At 39.8% G+C, this 20,739-nt stretch overlaps 1 protein-coding gene across 3 annotated transcripts in view; it reads left to right on the plus strand.

The window, feature by feature from the left end:
• Positions 1–5,594: 5,594 nt before the first annotated feature.
• The window catches only part of spon1b (spondin 1b), a 97,724-nt gene continuing 82,579 nt past the window's right edge, over positions 5,595–20,739 (plus strand). Inside the window, exons 1-2 of one of the 3 annotated variants that reach the window (XM_044356351.1) lie at positions 5,595–6,261; positions 7,574–7,680. In XM_044356351.1, coding sequence (XP_044212286.1) covers positions 6,036–6,261; positions 7,574–7,680 — 333 coding nt within the window. In that variant the 5' untranslated portion in view covers positions 5,595–6,035. Of the gene's footprint in view, positions 6,262–7,573; positions 7,681–17,064; positions 17,207–19,521; positions 20,064–20,739 lie in introns of those variants that run through there. The other 2 variants (XM_044356352.1, XM_044356353.1) reach the window with 2 other exon arrangements.

Genomic DNA, 20,739 nt, shown 5'->3' on the forward strand with positions numbered 1-20,739 from the left:
AGCAAGTATGTTAGGAAGATTCTGTCAGAGAACTGCATGTGTGTGTATCTCCAAAATGTCAACTTTTTATGAAATAAGGGGGAAAAAAAGCTTTGTTATAGGCTTTGTGATAATGCAATTTAAGGCAATTCAGTGGGTTTTCAGTGTTTTTCTGACATAAGACTCAGCTCATAAAAAGGCACTAAATCCTTCATGTTATCTGAAAATCTTAAAATCACCAAATATCGAAATGCAAGCTTTTCAACTGACGGTGACTATTGATGTGACTTGTCAAGAGTTTGACTCATGATATCTGGTTACACATGATATTAGATATCTAATTAGAGAAAAGGCATTGGAATCATCTCCATGCTGTCTCGTGCACTCTATAAAACTAAAATACAATGTGTTCAGTATATTCAATCAAGCAATAATCAAGTGTTCAGCAATCTCTCTGATGTTCCTTTGTATTCCCACACTGAAAAGGAGTGCAGCCATTACCGATGTTATTAGTTCCACATGCATTTGACAAGTCAACATCTGATCTGTTTGTTAATATGCAAAGAGAATCGTCCATTGTGTCTTTATCTTGTCAGATTTTATGTTTTTTTAACCAAACCAATGAACAAGCCAATGAAAATTCTCATGTTCTCACATTAAGGTCCTAACTTTTGGCAGTTAGCACTAATCCTGGAATAGTGCTAACCACGTACACTTAGGCCCACTTAGCATTTTGTTGCAAGATATTCATTAGTAGGTGATGGCGTGAAAGAGTGGTAATCTTTACCTGCCTGTTTTTTTGACAAGCAAGGAGGTGTGACAGTTCTCCACATTTCCCATTTCTTGAAGTTGTGAAATATGCCTATAAGTTTTGAAACATGACTTTCAGCAGGTTTGTTCCAGCAGCAAGGCACACTGGGAGGTAAGCTAGGTCTCAGTCAGTGGTGGGCAAGTTAATTGAAATAATTTATCAATTACTCATTACTTATTACTCATAATAAGTAATTACATCATACTTTACCAATTGCTGAGTTGCAAAATTAATAAGCTGCATGACTTTTTACATTTTTGTCTGTTACACTACTTAGCCCCATCCAAGCGGCAACTATCACAGCTTAAGGCTGAAGCCACTGACAGCCGCTGGATGCTGGTTTCCAAAAAATCCCTGGCTCCAATTGACTCCCATTCAAAAAGCGTCAACTTCCCTAGAAATATTGAGTCAATCAAACCATTTTTTTGGCTAGACCAGCCATGGACCAGCCCTATAACTGCGATTGTCCATGAGTGGGTGAGTGAGTTCCTGAGAGAGTGATGAAGTTTCACCATTGGTTGGCCGGCCAAGTGTTGGAGTTTCACCATTGGCCATTGCTCTGTCAAAATGAATTGGCGTGAGATGATGGGAGCGGAGGACAGCAGCGACACAGAGTGACTTTATTTCTGCTCCGTCGCTCTCAGCTGCAGTGTTAAATGAAGTTGGTTAAAGTCCTGTTTAAACAGACACATACCTGCATCTCTGCATCTCCTCCTCAACCATCCAGTGTTATCGACTCTCCGGCTGACAGCACTGTCAGCAACTGGCAGGAGAGATGCTCTGCGGCGCGTTTGGATTTTATAACTGAACTAATACCAGGGCTCAAGCTTTTTATTTCTTTGATATTTTCACATCACAAACGATGAACAACAGCATTAAAACACGAGTCTTGCAGGTAAAACATGAGACTTGATTTGACGCTTGATTTTTTTTAGAATTAAAAGTTCTCTTTCAAATCAAACATCCCAAGATATGAGTAGAAAATATTGTTCTTCCAACTGTATTTATACCCCCCTTTCTTTTTTATTCAAATGTAGCTTAACCATGTCATGTGATATGCTACTTCAGTACACTTTAACAACAAATATTACTGGGTCCACAACAGAAAATTGCAGATGAACATTTAATACCACATTATAGACAATACCACTGACTATCCCTGTAACAAATTGGCCACAATTACACACATTGACTATACATGGTCCAGCCATATACTAGGTTTTGACCCAGTAGTGTTCAATGAGCCATTATGGTCTCTATCAGACTCGCAGTCAGGCTATTGTTAGCACAATTTAACTAAAGTAGCTAACATTAGCCTAAATGTGCAGCGCTCGGTGTTCACAGTAAGCTAGTGTTAGCTTTGGTCTGAGGTAGTGGGTGTGTCTCCAGACGGACCCACGGACCCATGGAAAATCTACCTGAACCTGACGTGCATAAATTAATTTTCAAAAAAGAGCTGATAGTCCAGAGCATAACAGACCAGATCCAAAATGTGGTCGACCAGAACAGAGAGAGAACACAAACACCAGCAGCAGCGTGATGCAGTGGGAAAGAGCAGCAATATTATAATAATTATGTCCTAAGAATGAATGTAAAATCATAGAAACAAAAATAATTGTGTGTTATTGTGTGTTAATTTGTGTTTCAAACATAAATGTATAGCATATAATTTATTAACATATAATAACTGATCCTATTCCACCTCCTGTAACAACAATAAAACCTTTTGTAGCCAACTGGGTATTTACTCTTTATTTTATTTAATATGAATTATTAATAAATATAATATCAGTGAATCAAATTCCAAAGTTAATTTAACAGCATAAATCTTGTAGACGACTGATTTTCCTAAAATAACTTTGACTTCAGTTCCCTCGTCAGAACCTTTTTCTCATCTTTGTCGACTGTTTGCATAAAACAGGAGCAAACAGCTGATGTTCCAGCTGGTTTTACTTCCCTGTTCTCCTTTTCCTTTACCTTGTTCCTCAGAACCGATTGGACCTGTGAAGACCTCTACTTCAAACTGGCTCCAATAGAAACCAATTGGTGATATTACACCTCCCTGGGTCCATCTTTATATACAGTCTATGAGTCCATTAAAGGTTCCTTCCAACAACACCAAAAACGTACATACTGACATGTCACATTTTCAATATATAAACCTCATGTAGAAATAGAAAGCGAGAAATTGTGGTTTAGCAAACAGCCAGCCTACTAACAATCAACAACTAGCTTAGCTCAGTGACTACAAACAGTACTCAAGAAGTTCTGTCTTTGCTGTAAACAAAACAGGGTGACTCCAGAATGTGTGTGGACACTGAACATGAGACATTGTTGGACTTTTTTTTTTCTACCAGTCATCTTGGCACACAAGTGACCTATGGCCTTAAAGCACTTCACTATATAGGAAACTGATGTTTATTTGTATTTTCTTGACAGGCACTCTGAAAAAAGTGAAATTGATATGAAGTGGCGGCACTTCTACTTGAGTGAAATATGTCTCCATCACCATTTATGGAAACACAAGACAAAGTGAGGAATGTGTTCTTGTAACAATGAGCACATAGCCTACACAATTCAATCCATTCAATCCATCTTCATTACTCCAGATAGCAACAGGGCCCTTAAATGAAGTGAATGTCTTCTTTGAGCTGAATTTTTAAAAAAAAAAAAGCTTTGTAAAATAATCAGAAATTCTATTACACACTTGAGCACAATATTGAGGCATTAGAGGAAATGACTTCCACACAAGATCAGTGCAATTTTCATATTTAATACACCCTTTTGGCCCTTTCTTCCTGTATCAGAACCTTATTACCCTCATGAAAGTCTTATTTAAGTTGACTAAAGACAAATGCATATGTTATTAAGAGTGGCTGTGGGACAGTAGGCAGACTATTTCGCACTCTGGTGAATCTGTCTAACTTAAAATATGTAGGCTATACGAGTAAATATTGTATCAGAGAAAACTACCCTGAGCCAGTAAACAACCCTGAGTGTGAATTTTGAACAGCATGAAACTCCCCATGGTCATTTCACATGATGTTCAAGCGGGCAGACTAGAAGATTTCACACCACATAAAAAAAAAAAATTAAAAAAAAAGTTGGATGTTTGAATGCAGGAATGTTACTGGCGGGTGTGCAAACAGGTTGTTTTCATTCTGAAAGGTCAGTGGGTTGTTTTGACTCCAAATCTTGGTCAAGGGTACACTCCAGACGTCAGCCATCCGTCAGTGAGTTTATAGTGCAGAGTCACTCCAGATGGGATCCATCACACACAGACATGCAGGCTGATGCTGTTAGTTTAACCATCTCCAGCTCCGAGGAGAGTTTTTCAGTTAGGTAATACTTCCCAGGTTTGGACGCACACACACACACACACACACACAAACACACACACACACACCACATGTTTGGCGATGCAGAAACAAAGCCATGCATACGAGAACAAATCGGTTGGGTGGAAGTTTATTTCATTCAGTTTATTTCCGTGAGGTTTCATTATTTACACACAAACCCACAAACATTTGTTACTGAAAAAATAGACGTTGATCTTGATTATAGTATTTTAAATAAATGAGGAAAGCTGCAGTTAATCAAAGTTGTGCATGTTTCTTTGTAATCATGTCAGAAGAAAAGGAGGATTGAAAATGTCATAAGGAACAAAATAAAGTAAAAAGGGGGAAATGGATCAAAATATCATCTAACTTCAACTTCTTGCTTCAGTCTGCTCCAAACTACGCATTTAATATGAGACCTTAAACCCTGCATTTCCATAATCCCTCATACTTTTCTCTACACCATAATAAAACTTGAGAAGATGGAAGAGTAAAAGGGGTGCAGTGATGAGGAGAGTGACAAATTTACTAAGTAGCTCCAGACGACCTAAAGGTGCGAAGATACTCTTGCGACACCTGCTGGCCGGCACACACTGCTCACTCTTATTGTGAGTGCATGTGTATCTAAAAGTGTTTACAAAGGGATTACAGTCGGTGTGTGAGGAGATGCCGTGAGGAAAGCTGAGAAAGTGTTTCACATACACCAATGTTTATGTAGAAAAATGTGCATGTGCATGAATCCATAAGAAATGATCAAATAAACATACATCAGGTTAGTTCTTTTGAAAAGCTTTATTGGAATGTAAATAATTTATCATGAGAATGGAGTAAATTCAATTACTCAACATTTGAAGTTCGTTGTTCTCCAAGCCTCTGCTCAGGTGTCCTTGAGTCTATTATAGCCAGAGAGCGCAGCATATTGGCAGCTACACAGCATCTAATGCTTGTCAGGAAGTCATATTAAGTGATGTTCGTTTATCATTTTTTCATGAAACACGACAAACTCGTCATGTGCGTAAATGCGACCAGTAAACACTTAGTCTATGTTGCCCACTGTTTAGTTTACAATGACCCTATCTAATTTCATGAAATCTTTCAATTCCCATGTTGCCCACAATACTCACTACACAGGGCAGAAAATGAAGTCATGTTCGTTGTTCATTTGTTTCATGAAACATGTCAATTTTGGAGAAAAAGATGCGTAAATGCGCACAGAGATGACGATTAATAAACAGAACTGTATTTCTCATTTACTTTTAATATGACTAGACTCACTTTTGAGTTTGTAATGACTAACTTAACTTCATGTCTTTCAACCTCCATGTAGCTCACAGTCTATACAGAATTCAAAAGTAGTTGTCGTATTAGCACATCAGGCAGAACATTTGTATTTTCCCCCGAAGAGGCAGCTTCATGTGTGAGATCCCCCCCCACACACACACACAGACAGCGTGTTTACTGCGCGTGTGTGTGTCTCTCTGTGTGTGTATTAGGGGGGGCTGGCTCTTATTATAGTGCGGAACTCCAGTTTGGACCTTCCCTCGCTTCAAGTCAAGGAGACAGCCGCGTGCACCCGCGCTCGGTTATTTGGCGGCCCCCCGCTGCTTCCAGGCTCTCTATCAACACAGTGATCCGGGAACAGCAGCGGCGCCTCTGTCCTCTCTCCCCGCTCAGCACCGCTTCTCCGTGGTGCGCCTCAGACGCGCTCTCCAGTTCAGGATGGGATCGTCTCCGTCTCGCTCTCGTCACCTTTACCACTGACTGTGACGCTGCTGTAGTTTGGAGGGAGTTCCTGGGGAAGGAGCTGGAACTGATCCTCTGTCCGCTGTTTCGCTTTTTCACTACTGGGTTTTTGTTTTTGATTGAACTGCCACTGTAGACTCATCTCCGGGCTATACGGCTCCGAAATGGGAATGTATTTGCATCTGCTGCTTTTGCAGTATTATTTAGTCTTTAGTTTTGTGTGCAACGCCGTCGCTTTCGTGGAGGAGCCTTCCGGAGGCAGGTCGGACGGGTACTGCGGGCGGATCCTACGGGCGCAGACCCAGGGGACCCGGAGGGATGGGCACCATGAGTTCAGGCTCAGAATGGATGGGGACCCGGAAACCTACCAGCCTGGCAGCACTTATAGAGGTAGAGTTTGTTTTCAGACTCCATCTGCCCAATCTGTGCGTAAACCTGCACGAAATGTATCAAGTGGACTGTTTATCAAGATGGAAAACGGTGCACGTGTACTCTCTATCTTTATTTATTACTGGAAAACTTGAGTCTTTATGTATAACCACCATGTTCCCTCTAACATTTAACCCAAGTATTCTAAAAATGCATTAGAAACTACAGCCTGCGGAACAAAATTTCCAAACTATTCGGTCTGCCTACCCTGGCTCCTGCAGAGCGGCTTGTGGTTTGATAGGGCTACTTAGTGTTATAATGTCTGACCTATATTCACTTCCTCCCCTCTCCCTGCATGCAAGTGGACACACACACACACACACACACACACACACACACACACACACACACAAACAAACAGCACATATAGATCTGGCTCCAATTAAGCTGACCCCTACACATTTAAAGTCGCAATCCTGCCTGTTGGATTTGGCCACATAGAGAAAAAAAAACGCTGGCTTACTTAGAGATTCTTGGTGAGTTTAAAACTGAACAATAAGCAGTTTTCAACTTAAAATACAACAGTTTAAAACCGTTTCTCTTCTTTCTCATCTCATGCTACAGTTTTGACACAAAAACAAGGAGGAAAAAGGAGGATCACCTTGTCTTAGAGTCTCCCACCGAGATCTTACTTTAGATCATGCAATTTTTGGCTGTGACGCCACATTTACTAATCTGGGAATAAATTCTAATCAGCTATTAGGGACCTGTGAAGGACACCATCCAGAGATAAAAAAAAAGAAGTTATTCCATAAGCCTCTACTGCCTTTAAGTAGCAAATAAGTTCACTTTTTTAAAAAACAGATAAGATTGAAAATATTGACATCTTCCCTCTTGGTGCTGGGAGTGAGTTTGAAGATAAATGAGCTGGTGTGAAAATGCAAGGTCAGGTTTAAAAGATGGTTTTCTTTGTAAAATGATTTTACTAAAGGAGGCATCAAAATAATTAGGGTACAAGGGTGAGACGTACTGAATAAAATTTCACCCTCATCTCATTACTGTATATAGCTTTCATTCCTGGCCTGCTCCCCGCACCAGACTCCCTACATGGGATTTATAGGCTCTACATTATTCTAAGGTGAGATGCTAAGCTCCTATTTACAGTCCTCACTCTTCCATATCGCACTGATGCTCACAGGAATGCTGCTTTCCCCCTCGGCTTCATCCTGGGTGACCCTGCGTCATGCAGTGCGACCCTGATGCGTCAATGTAAAGCCTCTGTACTGCTCAGTGTCTCTGTGGAGTGAAAACACACTCTCTGTCCTCCCTACAGTGGTCCTCCTGGCAGCCAGCCCTGCTTATTTCAGAGGTTTCACCCTCATCGCGCTGAAGGAGGGCAGAGAGGGCACCACAGACGATGACTACACCGGCCAGTTTCAGGTAAGGATAAGCAGGTGTGGAGAGAAACAGGGGAATCTCTGCATACTGAGTGCGCTCTGAGCTTTCTGGGAAAGTTCGCAAAGATGAACTCATTTGCATGCTTTAATGCACATGGGAGTCGACTTAGCTGCTCCCTGCTGTCTCCTGATATGGAGGTTAAAAGGAGGTGTCGCTGACAGATGCAACACAGCTCCCACAGATGAAGCTAGAACACTGAGCTCTCCTGTTGTGGTGGAGGAGAAAAGAAAATCCTGTCTCCTCTTTGGTGCAGCTCTTCTAGGGTGAGGCAGATATGGCATCCTTCCTTCTAAGAAGCAGATATTTCCTCCAGCGGAAGAAGGAGAGGAAGGAGAGGGCAAGGAGAACAGAGAGGGAAGAGGCATGTGAGGACAGAGAGAAAAGAGATAAACAGAGGGAGCTGGGGAGAAAGCAGGAGAGAGATGTGAGATGTTGCGTTCAGTAGTAACACAGCTCCCGCTGAGCAGCAGAGAGCTCCCCAGACTTCCTCAATTACCTCCCGCTCAGTGTAAACAGGAACACACATATGCGGCTGTGTTTCCACACGCTGATCCTAACCAGACTCTTACCAAACAGAGCAGGAGGCTGCTTTTATGTAGCCAGCTGCTTGAAGAGAGGACGGAGATTTTGCTTCCTGGTTCCACCAGACTTCTGACCTTTAAACAAATAATAATGTTGATTTTACATCATGATGTAATCATCATGTTGTTTTTCTCCACATGCAGACTGAACAGTGAATGTAAGGTTTTTAACCAACTCTTTGTTTTAAACCTAAGATCCTCCTTTTAAAAAAAAATGATGTTGGAAACATCTGTTGGCAAGTGAAACAGTGTGGGTGGTATGAAATGTCCACTATATTTGGGTTTTTCATTGATGACGCAGTGAAATAAACTTTTAGTGACCAAATCAGTTCCTGTTATGTGAATGAACAGTCAATCAAGGCTGGCGCATGCTTGTGTGACAATAACAATGTTTACATTTCAGTTTGAGGAAACACTGTTTGACGCTGTTCCTCTGAACCCTTTGCACCCAGTGGATGCGACTTGCGTCAATGACCCCACTCCTTCTTCTCAGAGTCTTAATTCAGTCAAATCTGAGCACACAGGCATGATACACATCTGGTGTGATTGAGGATGACTATAACTTTTCAGGGCCATAAATATCTCAGATGTCCCGATCACAGATAAATGTCCATAAATGTGCTTTGAAGTAAAAAAGAAAAAAAAAAGCTTCTTGCAACTGCCCCTTTAATCATCAAGTTTTGAGTTTTCTTCAGTGTCACAGTAATCCAGTGATTTCAGGGAATGTCTGTATATCCATGTTCACAGTGCAAAGAGGAACTGCTAATAGTTCATTCACTCGTTTGCCAGAATGTTGCCAGAAAGGCTAAATGAACAGAGCTCAGGTGTAGCCCACAGCTAACTCACACTGACTCTATGGGAACATTACTTCCCGTCATATAAAACTACAGTATAATGGGAACTGTAGTTCCAAAACTTTGAATTACATTATCATTATTATGACCATCATTTTTTGATATTACTTAAGGCTCAGAATGTCCTATCAACATGGTTCTGATATCCCCTCTCCTGTATCTATTCATATACAGACCTGTGAACATACAGGCAAAGACAGTTAAATTGCACAAAACTATTTTCTTCATAACAATTATTTTAAAATCTGTTTAGTAAAGGTCTTGGTATTTCTGAGTAACTCAGCTTTTTACAATGTAAGATATGTGGTGACTCTGCCAAAAGCCTGTAAGTCAAGGGATTGAAAACTGAGCAGTGCAATCTAAACATCTGTGCAATGTCTGATTAATGATTGTACATGCACCTTTTATTGCTTATATATATATATATTTATATATTTAATATATGCCTTATATACATTTATTTGCTGTTTTCTGTAATGGAGCCTCCCAGTTAAAGAATTTCACACGAGTGTTCTTGTACAACCGGAGAGAAAATAAACATCTTGAATCTTGAAGGATATATTGTAGGGCAGTTGTGTTAGCCTGCTTAAGTTTTAACCAAGGTGGACCTAATAAACTGGCAACTGAGTGTAATGTACACTGTATGGCTAAGAGTAAGTAACCTCAACATTAGACACATTCCCAAACCATGAGCATTTATCTGCTGCTGTAACAGCACTCTCCAGTGAAGGCTTTCTGCAGAATTTTGGATCCTGGCTGTGGGGATTTGCTCCCATTCATCATTGAGGTCAACCACTGATGTGGGGAGATAAGGCCTGGCTTATAGTTGTAGTTCCATCCCAAAGGTCAGCCCGGTTCTTCTACACCAAACCAGGAAAAGCATGTCTTTATGGACCTGGCTTTGTGCACGGGGGGAATATCATGTTGAAACAGGAAAGAGGTTTCTTCCAACAGTTGCCACAAAGTTGGAAACCCATTTTTGTCATAAGTATGCTGTAGCATTAGGATTTTCCTTGTAGAATAGATCTGGAAGTAACTGATCCGTTTGTTACCCTCACCGAGGGTGTTTTCAGTTCCATTTGTTAGTCTGTTAGTTGGGATGTTACCAAATTCAAATAAAACGTGGTTGACAGTCCAGCCATGGGCCAAGGAACAAATGATTAGTGGATCTTGAAATTTGCAACAATTGCAAGATGGACAATTATGAACATTTTTGCGGTTTTCAGAAATACTGCACTGATTTAAATGAAAAATTGGCACATGTATCTCATGTTTCTCTATCACCATGTGTATTTTTTGATCCAAATCCAAATGAAAATGCAGTTTCAAAAAATCTACAGTGATTAAGTTGCTCATTTGTTCCTCTTGCTACTGGATCTTTGCTTCTTATGTGGTATAAACTCTTGATGCCTGGCTGAGGTTTGACCTCTCACAGCAGCACTGGCTCTGGATCGGCTCTCCGAGTTTTCCTACCTCTGAAATTATGAACATCCTTTGCGAGTTTATGCAGTGCTTTACAAATGATAAAACAATAACAGCCACAAGATAAAATATAAAAAGTGTGGCATCAATTAAATCAGTGACATTTGAGAATGAACACCAATAATTGAAACAATTTGTTTATTTATAAAAATGTGCCTTCAGTAGGATTGTGGTTTTGTCTGAATCACGATGAAGGAAAGTGTGAGACACCCACTGTGGAAAGCAGCTGGGCAGTCACAAAGTGCTGTTAACATGCTCGGATCGTTTTAGTTTAAACAGTTCAAGCTCAAACATCTCAGCTCACTCTGCTCTATTTGATTTCTGCTCTTTGCACAATAAACACCTCACAGTCTCAACCTCACAGGCCCAACAGAGTCCTGAGTGAGGCGGAGACCAGGAGTAGAGCAGAGGCTGGAACATTGTAGATTGAGCTGGAGCAAAATTGAAGTTGACAATCTGGCTTTGCAATCTCTTTAATTCATATTGGCAAATCCATCAGACACTTCTCGTTCTGTAATTGACAGTTGTAATTGACACTTTTATCCACATGTGGAAAACGATTAAGGCCTCCAGAGATAAGCTGCTGCCAGAACATTGTCAAGTGTTTAAAGAATATATTTGGATCAGAAAAGTTCTGAAAAGTGTGTCTTGCATGACGCTTCATTATAAGCACACAACGTTATCTCATTGGATTCTTATAATAACAAAAATTAGTTTGAGAACGATTTGATTTATTAAATACGCCGTCCTTTTAGTCACAGTTATATTAGCAGGTGGATAAGAGGAGATGCAGCATGACAGTCAGTCTGGCTCTTTATCTAAATGACCTCAATCCATCAAACTCAGCTTCTTTTTATCAGAGAGGTTTACATAATAATACTTATGTAAAGTGAAGTTTATAGAACAATTCATATTCCTGACAGTTTATTTTCCACAAGTTAATTATGTAGCGAGTTTTGCAATGTCATGATTGTTATTGTGCAGTGGAAGAGGAGCCAAATGAACACAGTTGTGGTTCCCTGTACGGCTGTTCTCTCTGCTCGCTCTCTGGTACTTCGGTTGTTTCTGGCATCTGTCCTGGAATGTGCCCGCCTGCTGTTTCACTAAAACACCACAACCACGAGAGTCGCTGCTCATTGTTTTTTCCTTAAGCAATAATCTGCTCTTTGTCCCCAATACTACCATTAAAGGACTTCTGTCTTAATGTGTCAGACCTTAGAGAGTATGTCTGCGAGTGTGCATCTGTGTGTGTGTGTGTGTGAGACTCAGTATCCCTCTGAGTCTGCAAGTCATTGTTTGGTTGGGAATGAGTGTCTTTGTACTTATATATGCACCGAATGGGCATGTGTGTATACGTGTGGGTCTGCATGTGTGTTTTTCCCAGCCCTCTTTGCATTAGTGTGGGACGTGGGTCATATTTATCTAGGCCAGCAACGTGTTATTGCTCAGGGAGACAAGCAGAGTTTGTTTGGATAAGGGGAGAGATGAGCAGACATGAGATATTATCTTCTTTTTTTCTTGCACAGATTATCTAGGGTTCTGAGTTTAGCTGGGGATAAACAAACCAAATCAGTTTAAAGTGGCACAGCAAGTCATAGGTTTCAGACTGAAGCAATTACATAAGTGAAGCAGAGCTTAGAGAGCTTTAAAGAAAAGGATGTGTAAGATGTGCACGAGGTTGAAATGATGGTGACCTGATATGTAGTATAATCATGCTCAAATGTGATCCTAGCGTAATTATTGCCTCTCTAAGCACCATAAGACAAATAAATACTACAGGAGCCCAAGACTTGCACCCCCTCCTTGTTTTCTGATTAACAGGAATTCACAAGGACATCTTCAAGTAACTTTCAGTGGAACCACAGAACAGTTTACACAATGTTTATTTATTATGCTTGACAAGCCGGTTGGTTCAGATGCGTGAAGTCTGCATAAATAATGCTGTGCTCTGCACTGATTGCACTGATCATGACTTATTAAATACATAATGCATCAAGACTATGAGTGTGAGGCCATTATTTCCTACTTACTGCACTCCATGGTTCTCTAGGGACTCAGTTGTGGTTCCTCAAGTGTCGGAGAAAATGAGCTCAGGGAGGTGACAAATCATTTTGAGGGTTTTGTGATTTGATGTAAGAAATGTGAGCATAATAGATTTTTACAAGTCAAGTGCAAAGCATTTTCAGATAAATAAATGGCCATTATGATAATCTGTATCACAGATAACATAACAAGCTATACCCAGAATTGGATTGAGGTTCATTCACAGGAGGCAGAGCAACATGAGTTGTTGGTATTCATATATGCCCCAACCAACGAGTAGATGTCACTAATGCAGCAACAACAACTGATCCCTCACTGGCTTCCCACCAACAAACATTGTGTTTGATAGAATGCAAGCGAGAGCAAATTGGAGGCATCATTACTGGAAACTGAACCTTGGGTCTTGACATTTTGCACTCGTGCATTAGTGCTCACACTGTTTGACTGACAATTGATCTTGAAGTTGCATACATAAACACTACAGCGAAGATCATTTAGCACCAAAGATGAAGACTAGATGAGGATCCAGAGGTTTTTCATCTCTTGTGTATCTTTTCAAATAAATGCTTACATATACCGTATTTTGTGAAATTATGGTAAATATGCTCTACTCTACTAACTGGTAGACTGAAATTGCTTGAAATAGGAAACTAAATACCACTGTTTGGTATCATTTAAAAAAAAAACAAAAAACGTCGCCACAAGCAGAAATTGATTGAGGAGGACTGTTGTAGTCTCAGAAGCTCTGTGATTCAACCTTGGTGTGAGTAGGAGCCTGTCTAGTTTATTCATGCTGTTTCTTATTGAGAATAGCCTAAACAAACTGAGTGGGCAAAAACAGGCTGGAAAACAGACACACACGCAAACACACACACACCCTACATGTGCACACATACACAAAGGCCATGTTTACTTGTTCAGAAAAATATTGGCCCTGCACTATGGTTAGGTTATTATGCAGGTTAAATTGTTGACATGAAACCGTGATAGCCTGTAAGTGAAGCTCCCTGTTGCCATGAATAAACCAATAACCAGCATTCTTCTGTCCTCAGAAGAAAACAGCTCCATCCAGTCTACAAAAGAGGATGAAATATTATATGTATATATATATATATATATATATATATATATATATATATGTATATATGTATATATATATATATATATATATATATATATATATATATATATATATATATATATATATATATATATATATATATATATATATGACAGCATCAACAAGCCAGTGATTGACAGGTGTGACTAATTTACTAATTTAAAAAAATAACTTGTATAGAACTTGGGAATATAGAAGAAAATGTGAGGTTGTATTTTGAAATTGGAGATACTTTAGCAACTCAAAACAGCTGTCAATTAAACACATGACTTGACATTTCTTTTAGGGAAAAGAAATGATGATACCAGTTGGAAAAACTGCTTGTTTTAATGCAGGTTTACTTTATTTGCAGACAGCAGTCAGTAGCAGTTCAGTAGCGATTCAGTAACAGGTCAGGTAAAAATCACACTTTAGGTCAAAAGATGGAATGCCCAGTGCTTGTAATGGCTAGCCTTCGTCATGGAAAGTCTTCGTCTTTACCACATTGCTTATATATATCTCGGTGTGATTTAGTCTTTTCCCTGAGTACGCTCTTTAGTTAAGGTGACAGACTTGCCTGTTATTGTCAAAGCTTTTCACACCAAAACCCTGATAACGTCAGAGCTTTCGCACAAGAAAAACAGAGATGAGAAAAGGACATGACAGACTTAAAGAAATGCAGAAAAGAAATCATCCAACCTTTCTTTACAAGTCAAATTTTTGTGTCTGCATGAACACAGACAAGACACAAACACACACACACTCCTTGGTTTGACAGCACCGGCAGCATTACAGCTCATAGAAACTTTAAGAAATTCTCTTAAATTCACCTCTACAAAGCATTGTTACTCTAAAAATGTGCATATAACTGTGCATTTTAGAAAGAGCTTTGGGGTTATTTTTACATTAAACAGACCCATTGAACAATACACTGCCTTTTCTCCAGTGTTGTTTTGTGTAATTGAATGCCACAAGCCACAGAATTGGCTCCATTTGCTAGGAAATAAACCTGCACACACACACACACACACACACAAAGAGTAAGTCTTTTACAGAGTAGCTGTTTGGGTATGTGACACTGCTGCCTTGGTTGGGTGGCTCAGACACAAAATGTAATATGATGCAATATTGGTGATAGCCCCAAGATCTCAGCGGTATTCTGCAGTAATAGTATGGCTTTGATTGATAGAAAGCTCAAGGCAAAATGGCGGCGCCTCCAAGGTCTTCATCGAGGCAAGAGAACTTTGTTACTTTCTGAAATAAGCTCATCTTCGAGTGTTGATGTGACATTTCAATCTATCTGTCTACCTGTTTTTCCTCTGAAAAGATTCATCTCCGCACTAAAGTCCCAAAGGTTGTAACTGTATTCACTCTTTTGTAACTGCTTTGCATTTAATTAGTAACCTGCAATGTGTCCTCACACCAACCACACGCGCATGCACACACACACACACACACAGCCACAAAAACGCACACCTACACACTAATATCACTCTTATTGTCAGTTTTCTCCAGGGATCCTGGGTGTCTGTTCGAGCCTGAGTTTGCCTTTGTCTGTCTCCAGCTCTCTGTCTCTTTGTGTGCATGATGGTGTATGTGTATGTGTGTGTGTGTGTGTGTGCGTGTGCGCGCGTGCGTGTGTGTGTGTGTGTGTGTGTGTGTGTGTGTGTTTGAACAGGGCTTGGCGTTTGCTTGTGCAGGCACTCTGAAGCATCTGTGTTTACCGTCTCAACAGAGAGCGAGAGATTGAGGGAAAGAGATTGAGATAGACAAACCGTGGACACACACAGACATGCCAGCCTCTGCAGTGAAAACAAACGCTCCTTTGCCAGTCTTCCCACACTCCCTCTAAACCTCTCTCTTTCTGTCTCTCTTCCTGTCTGTCTGTCGTTCCATCTCTCACAGATATCCTGTAAACAAGTGATGGAAAACTATTGCTTGAAACTTTAACCACATGAGCTGGACTTGAGTCAAACTTGACCGATGACCTTGAATTCTTCTTTGACAAAATCAGAAAAAAGACTGGCAACCTGGTTTAGACTCGAACAGCAATGACTTGACTTCACCTGGGCTTGTGCCTGGTAACTTGAAAGACTTTGTCTCCCCACTGTAAGCACAAATTGAAGGTGTCGTTTCTGGACCAGCAGCAAAGAGAGCACAGGCAAACTAACGAACTGACACATTCAGACGGGATGGTGGGTATGCATGCAGCCAAATGCCATTCACATTCGGACTACAGATACTGCTCTCAAACAGGGGGTTGCCAAATTAGAATGAAAAACAAGAAAAAAAGAAAAGAATATCGAGTTTACAACTTGAAATCTAAAGTGTAGGACTTGAAATGTACCTGTTTTGTTGTAGGACTTGACTGTCTGGGCCTACAGGAGGATTTGATTGTCTTGACTTTGAACCCAGTGTTTAGGACTTGGGACCTAACCTTGGACTTAGCTGTCTTGACATGCGACTTGACTGTCTTAATTTGATTGACTTGACTGTATGGATTTGGGACTTTCTGTCTTGAATGTTGACTTGCTAGTCTTAAAGAAGGGTTTCCATTTGAAAGTTTAAAGTTGATGAAAAAAAAACAGGAACCCACATTTAGTCTAGGGACCTGACTGTCTGGAAAATGGATCTGAGTGTCTTGACTGGGCTTTCACTATCTTGACCTTAAATTGGAATTTTACTGTCCTGACTTGGGGCTTAACTTGGGACTTGCTCATCTTGAATTTGACTTTGATTTGCCTTGGAATGCACCGTTAGGACTTTCAGGATTTAACATTGTCTTTCTTGTCTTCACGTGGCACTTAACTGTCTTGACTTGGGATTTAATTGACTCACTTGTGTTGACTCTAGACTTTACTGTCTTGAGTTCAAATAGGCCTACCCTGACTTTGGACTTGACTGTCTTGAATTGGGATGCATCTGTCTTGACTTGGCATTCACTATCTTGACCTGGAACATGACTTGAGATTTGACTTCAGCAATGATTTGGGACATAACAGACTTGAGTTTGGAATTGACCATTTTGACTTGGAACCCAGTGTTTAGGATTTGGGACTTACATAACAGTGGGGACTCACTTGTCTTGACTTGCCATCTATGACTGTACTGAATTAGTACCGAACTGTCATGAGTTCAAACATGCCTGTCTTGACTTAGGTCTTGTCTGCCTTGACTTGGCATTGACCATCATAATGTAGAATGTAGAATGACCATCATAATGTAGAATGTAGAATGACCATCGTAATGTAGAATGTGGAATGATCAATCCCAAGTAATGTAGAACATTACTTGGGATTAGACTGCATTGACTCTGGTCTAGATATACTGTCTTAATTGTATTATTATCATCGCTATCGTACAGAATGCAGTTTTCCAGAGGACAAATGCAGTGATGGACACCCGTCCTATTCATACACTCTGTCATTGTTGTGCCATTGCTCTAGATGGTAAGTGTGTACATATACATGTGAGACCTCAGCTTCACTACACAAAATAAGCTATATTTTTCTTATGTCTAGACACAGGTTTTAAGTATTATCCTTGTACCATTTCAGTTTCAATTTATCATGTTAGGCCTGTTCTATCTCTATATTCCCCTCTCTCACAGAACTCTCAGTCTGTCTGTCTATTCTTTAAGTCTATGCCTTCCTCTTCTTTTATGTTTCTCTTGCTCCTTTTCTGTCCCTATCTTTTTTATGTCTCTCCCTGCTCTCCATCTCTTTCTCTCTTTTTCTTCATGTGCTTTTTAGCCAGTTGTTTGTGCCTGCTTTTGACTGACAGAACATGAGACTTCGTGACACAAAGTAAACCAAATTGTGAATAAGGAAGCATGGGGAAGTCAACACAGAAGTACAGAGAAGTGTCTGTATGTGTGTGTGTATGCATGTGTATGTCCAGATCTGTGTTCATTTCAGTATGTTCCTACTTTGTGCGTATGTGTTCTTGTGTGCGGATGTGTGCGTGTGGAATAAATAGGGGTGTTTGTGAAAAAAAGAAAATGAAAAAGAAGGAAAGAAAGAGCTGTCTTTGACTTTCTTCTCCCTTTTAATGTCCTATGAGGACATTGGGACTGGGTCTTAGGTCATTGTTATTGTTGAGCCGAGGCAGCTGGAGAACACTAGCAACAAGGTCATAGGTCATGTGTGCATGTGTGTGTCTGTGTGTTTAGTCTTTAAAATGTCTGACAAGGTCCAAATACTTCAGGGCTGGGATAGACGCATCTTGAATACACAAGGCTGTTTTTATACAAAGCTTCACTTTGGGAATTTGAGAAATGTCCTTTTTCACACAACTTTACATTTGGCTCAAGCTGATGTCACTGCTGTGATTTAATGAGAAAAAAAACAATAAGTCATCGAATCAGAATTTAAGATAGGCCATATTACTGTCACTGGTGCTGTTTTAAGCATAGACATCAGTTAGCCATCGATCAGATTAATGTTGACTTGTGAGTTTATTTAATGGATCACTCCCCAAACTTATACATTATTAAAACTGGACATGCACAGTGCACACATCTCTGCACTCTGCAGCTGCCCCCATAGCACAGTACCTCTCATCACTGATGAACGGGAAAGACTGCTCACTCTCTGCACCCACAACATATTTACGAGGATGCAAAGTGCATAAATTCTCCTCTGATAAAATCACATAAACCTAGCCTCTGCTAATGTGTTATTGTAGGTGAGCAAGCAAAGGAACAAAACAAACAAATAAATAAACAGAAGCTAGCACTTTTAGTCGTTTTAGTCAAAAAGGTTGTTTCCATTATGGTTTTCTTTATGTGGATAGCTGTTCCTCAAAAGGGCCTTTGGCAGAAAACTTTTCCCCAAATTTCCTTTATTGCTATTGGTAAACCTCTTTGACAGCTTTGATGTGTGATGTTTAGTTGAATGGTTAGTAACTGTAAATCAAAATGGATTACCTATAAGCAACTGTTTTCCTCATGAACATTTAATTGTAAAGTTAATATTCATGCACAATTATTTTCATTAATGATTTATCTGATTATTTTCTCTACTAATCGTTTTGTTTATAAAATATTACAAAACTAGTGAAAAATGCCTGTTACAATTTCATGGTGATGCCAAATGTCTAGTTTTGTCTAGTTTTACTATCATTTATGACAAAGGAAAGCTTCAAATCCTCAACTTTGAGAAGCTGCAACCAGCAAATGCCATTGTCATTTTTGCTTAAAGATTGCTATAACGATTATTCAATAATCAAAATAGTTGATAATTAATTTTCTTTCAATCAACTTACTGATTAATTTAGGAATGGCATCATTTTACAAAATTTGGACCAAATATGACATAATCCCTGTTGTTTCCTAGCCTTGCAAAAACCAGATTAAATCTTGCAAGTTAAAATGTTTTTCTAAAGAAGTTAAGTCTGAACAAGACTAAGAGTTTACTGCCATGCTAACAGCTCTTGCAAGTTGTAATGCTCATTGTAAAGAAAAACAGTTGGTCTAATTGAAATTTTGACCTGTTGATGGCAGTAGATAAAAAGTCAGGATCACCAAAATTCACAAAGACCATGAATGTCTGCAACAAACTGCATAGTAATCAATGACACAAATGTCAACCTGCTCATGGTGCTGGAGGTAAAGTCACCAAAGTCACTAGGAATTTACAGTATCCTCTGGGCACCATAGATACTGTATCTGTGCTAATGTTAATGCCAATCCATCTAATAGTTGTTTCCTATTTCCCCCCAATAAAACAAATGTCAACCTCACAGTGGCCCTAGAGTCAAAGTCAGAGGATCATCAAAGTTAGTCAACCTCTGTGGACCATGAACACACACATATTCATGACAATCCATCTGTCAAGGACCAAACAGTATGGCTCAAGAGCACCAGGTGTGTGAAACAATTTCAAAACTAGGGTCCTTTAACTCAAACTGAGATCAATTAAATAAACAGCAAACTAACCGAAACTGAACATAACTGACCTACTAAATGACACAAAGGGAGGGTATATACACACAGGCAATCCTATGCAGACATAGAAGGGGGGCAGGAATAAACAATTAACTCTATATCACAAATTAATCTTTAATATCAACAAAGATTTAAATCAAAAAATATTTAGAACCAAACTAACTGTCCAACCCAAGAAAAACAACAAAACTTAAAATCCCCAAATAATTTAAGTTGCCTGGATCCTGAGAGGCAGACTCCCCTCTGGCAAACCCAGTTGGCCTCTTCCACTTCCTACCTGTCACAGTATAAGAGGCCATCTTTACTGGTGCCACTTCTTTTGGCCAAGGGAGGACTTGCCTGATCCATGAAAAACAAAGGTAGAACAATTTAACGAATGTTAACCAAAATGTGTGCACTCAATTTAGCAAACAAACTGCCAGTAATAAAGTGTGTGCTGTATGAAAACAAAAGGCTGTGTGTGCTGTCATTACTTGAAATGTTTGTATATTAACAGTGTTAAAAAGAATACTACTAACACTTGGTGTTGACATGTGGTGCAGCCACCGCACCATCCAATAGTTGTTGTTTAGGTATTTCAGTCTACATCAAAGTGTTGGACTGACCAACAGACTGACATCACCATCCATAGACCCACGCTGCTAGCATGGCTAAAAAGTTCTACTGAGAATAAACTGAGCCTGACCAGATCTGTGCTGTAGCAATCAGATAACTACAGGGAGTATTAGGATGTTGATTTAACTTGCCACCCTCTAATGAACAACTATTTGAACAAGGTGCTATTTTAAATAAACTCAGAAACTGAGTTCAGTGGATGGTTCAGGAGATATCTGACAATATTTCCACCATGTTTTCCTGTTTAAAATTGGGAGCAAATACCTAGAGAGTGGTGTGTTTGTCCAGTAAAGTGTCAGAAGTTTCATGTTGATTGAGAGAAGAACAGATTACTAGTCTACATGCTACCAGAAATAACTTCTATCTCAATATTGAGCCTTGCCAGAACACAGTAAGAGAAAAGCTCTTGTGGCAATGCAA

The sequence above is a fragment of the Thunnus albacares genome, chromosome 7 (assembly GCF_914725855.1).
Source record: "Thunnus albacares chromosome 7, fThuAlb1.1, whole genome shotgun sequence".
Taxonomy (NCBI): domain Eukaryota; kingdom Metazoa; phylum Chordata; class Actinopteri; order Scombriformes; family Scombridae; genus Thunnus; species Thunnus albacares.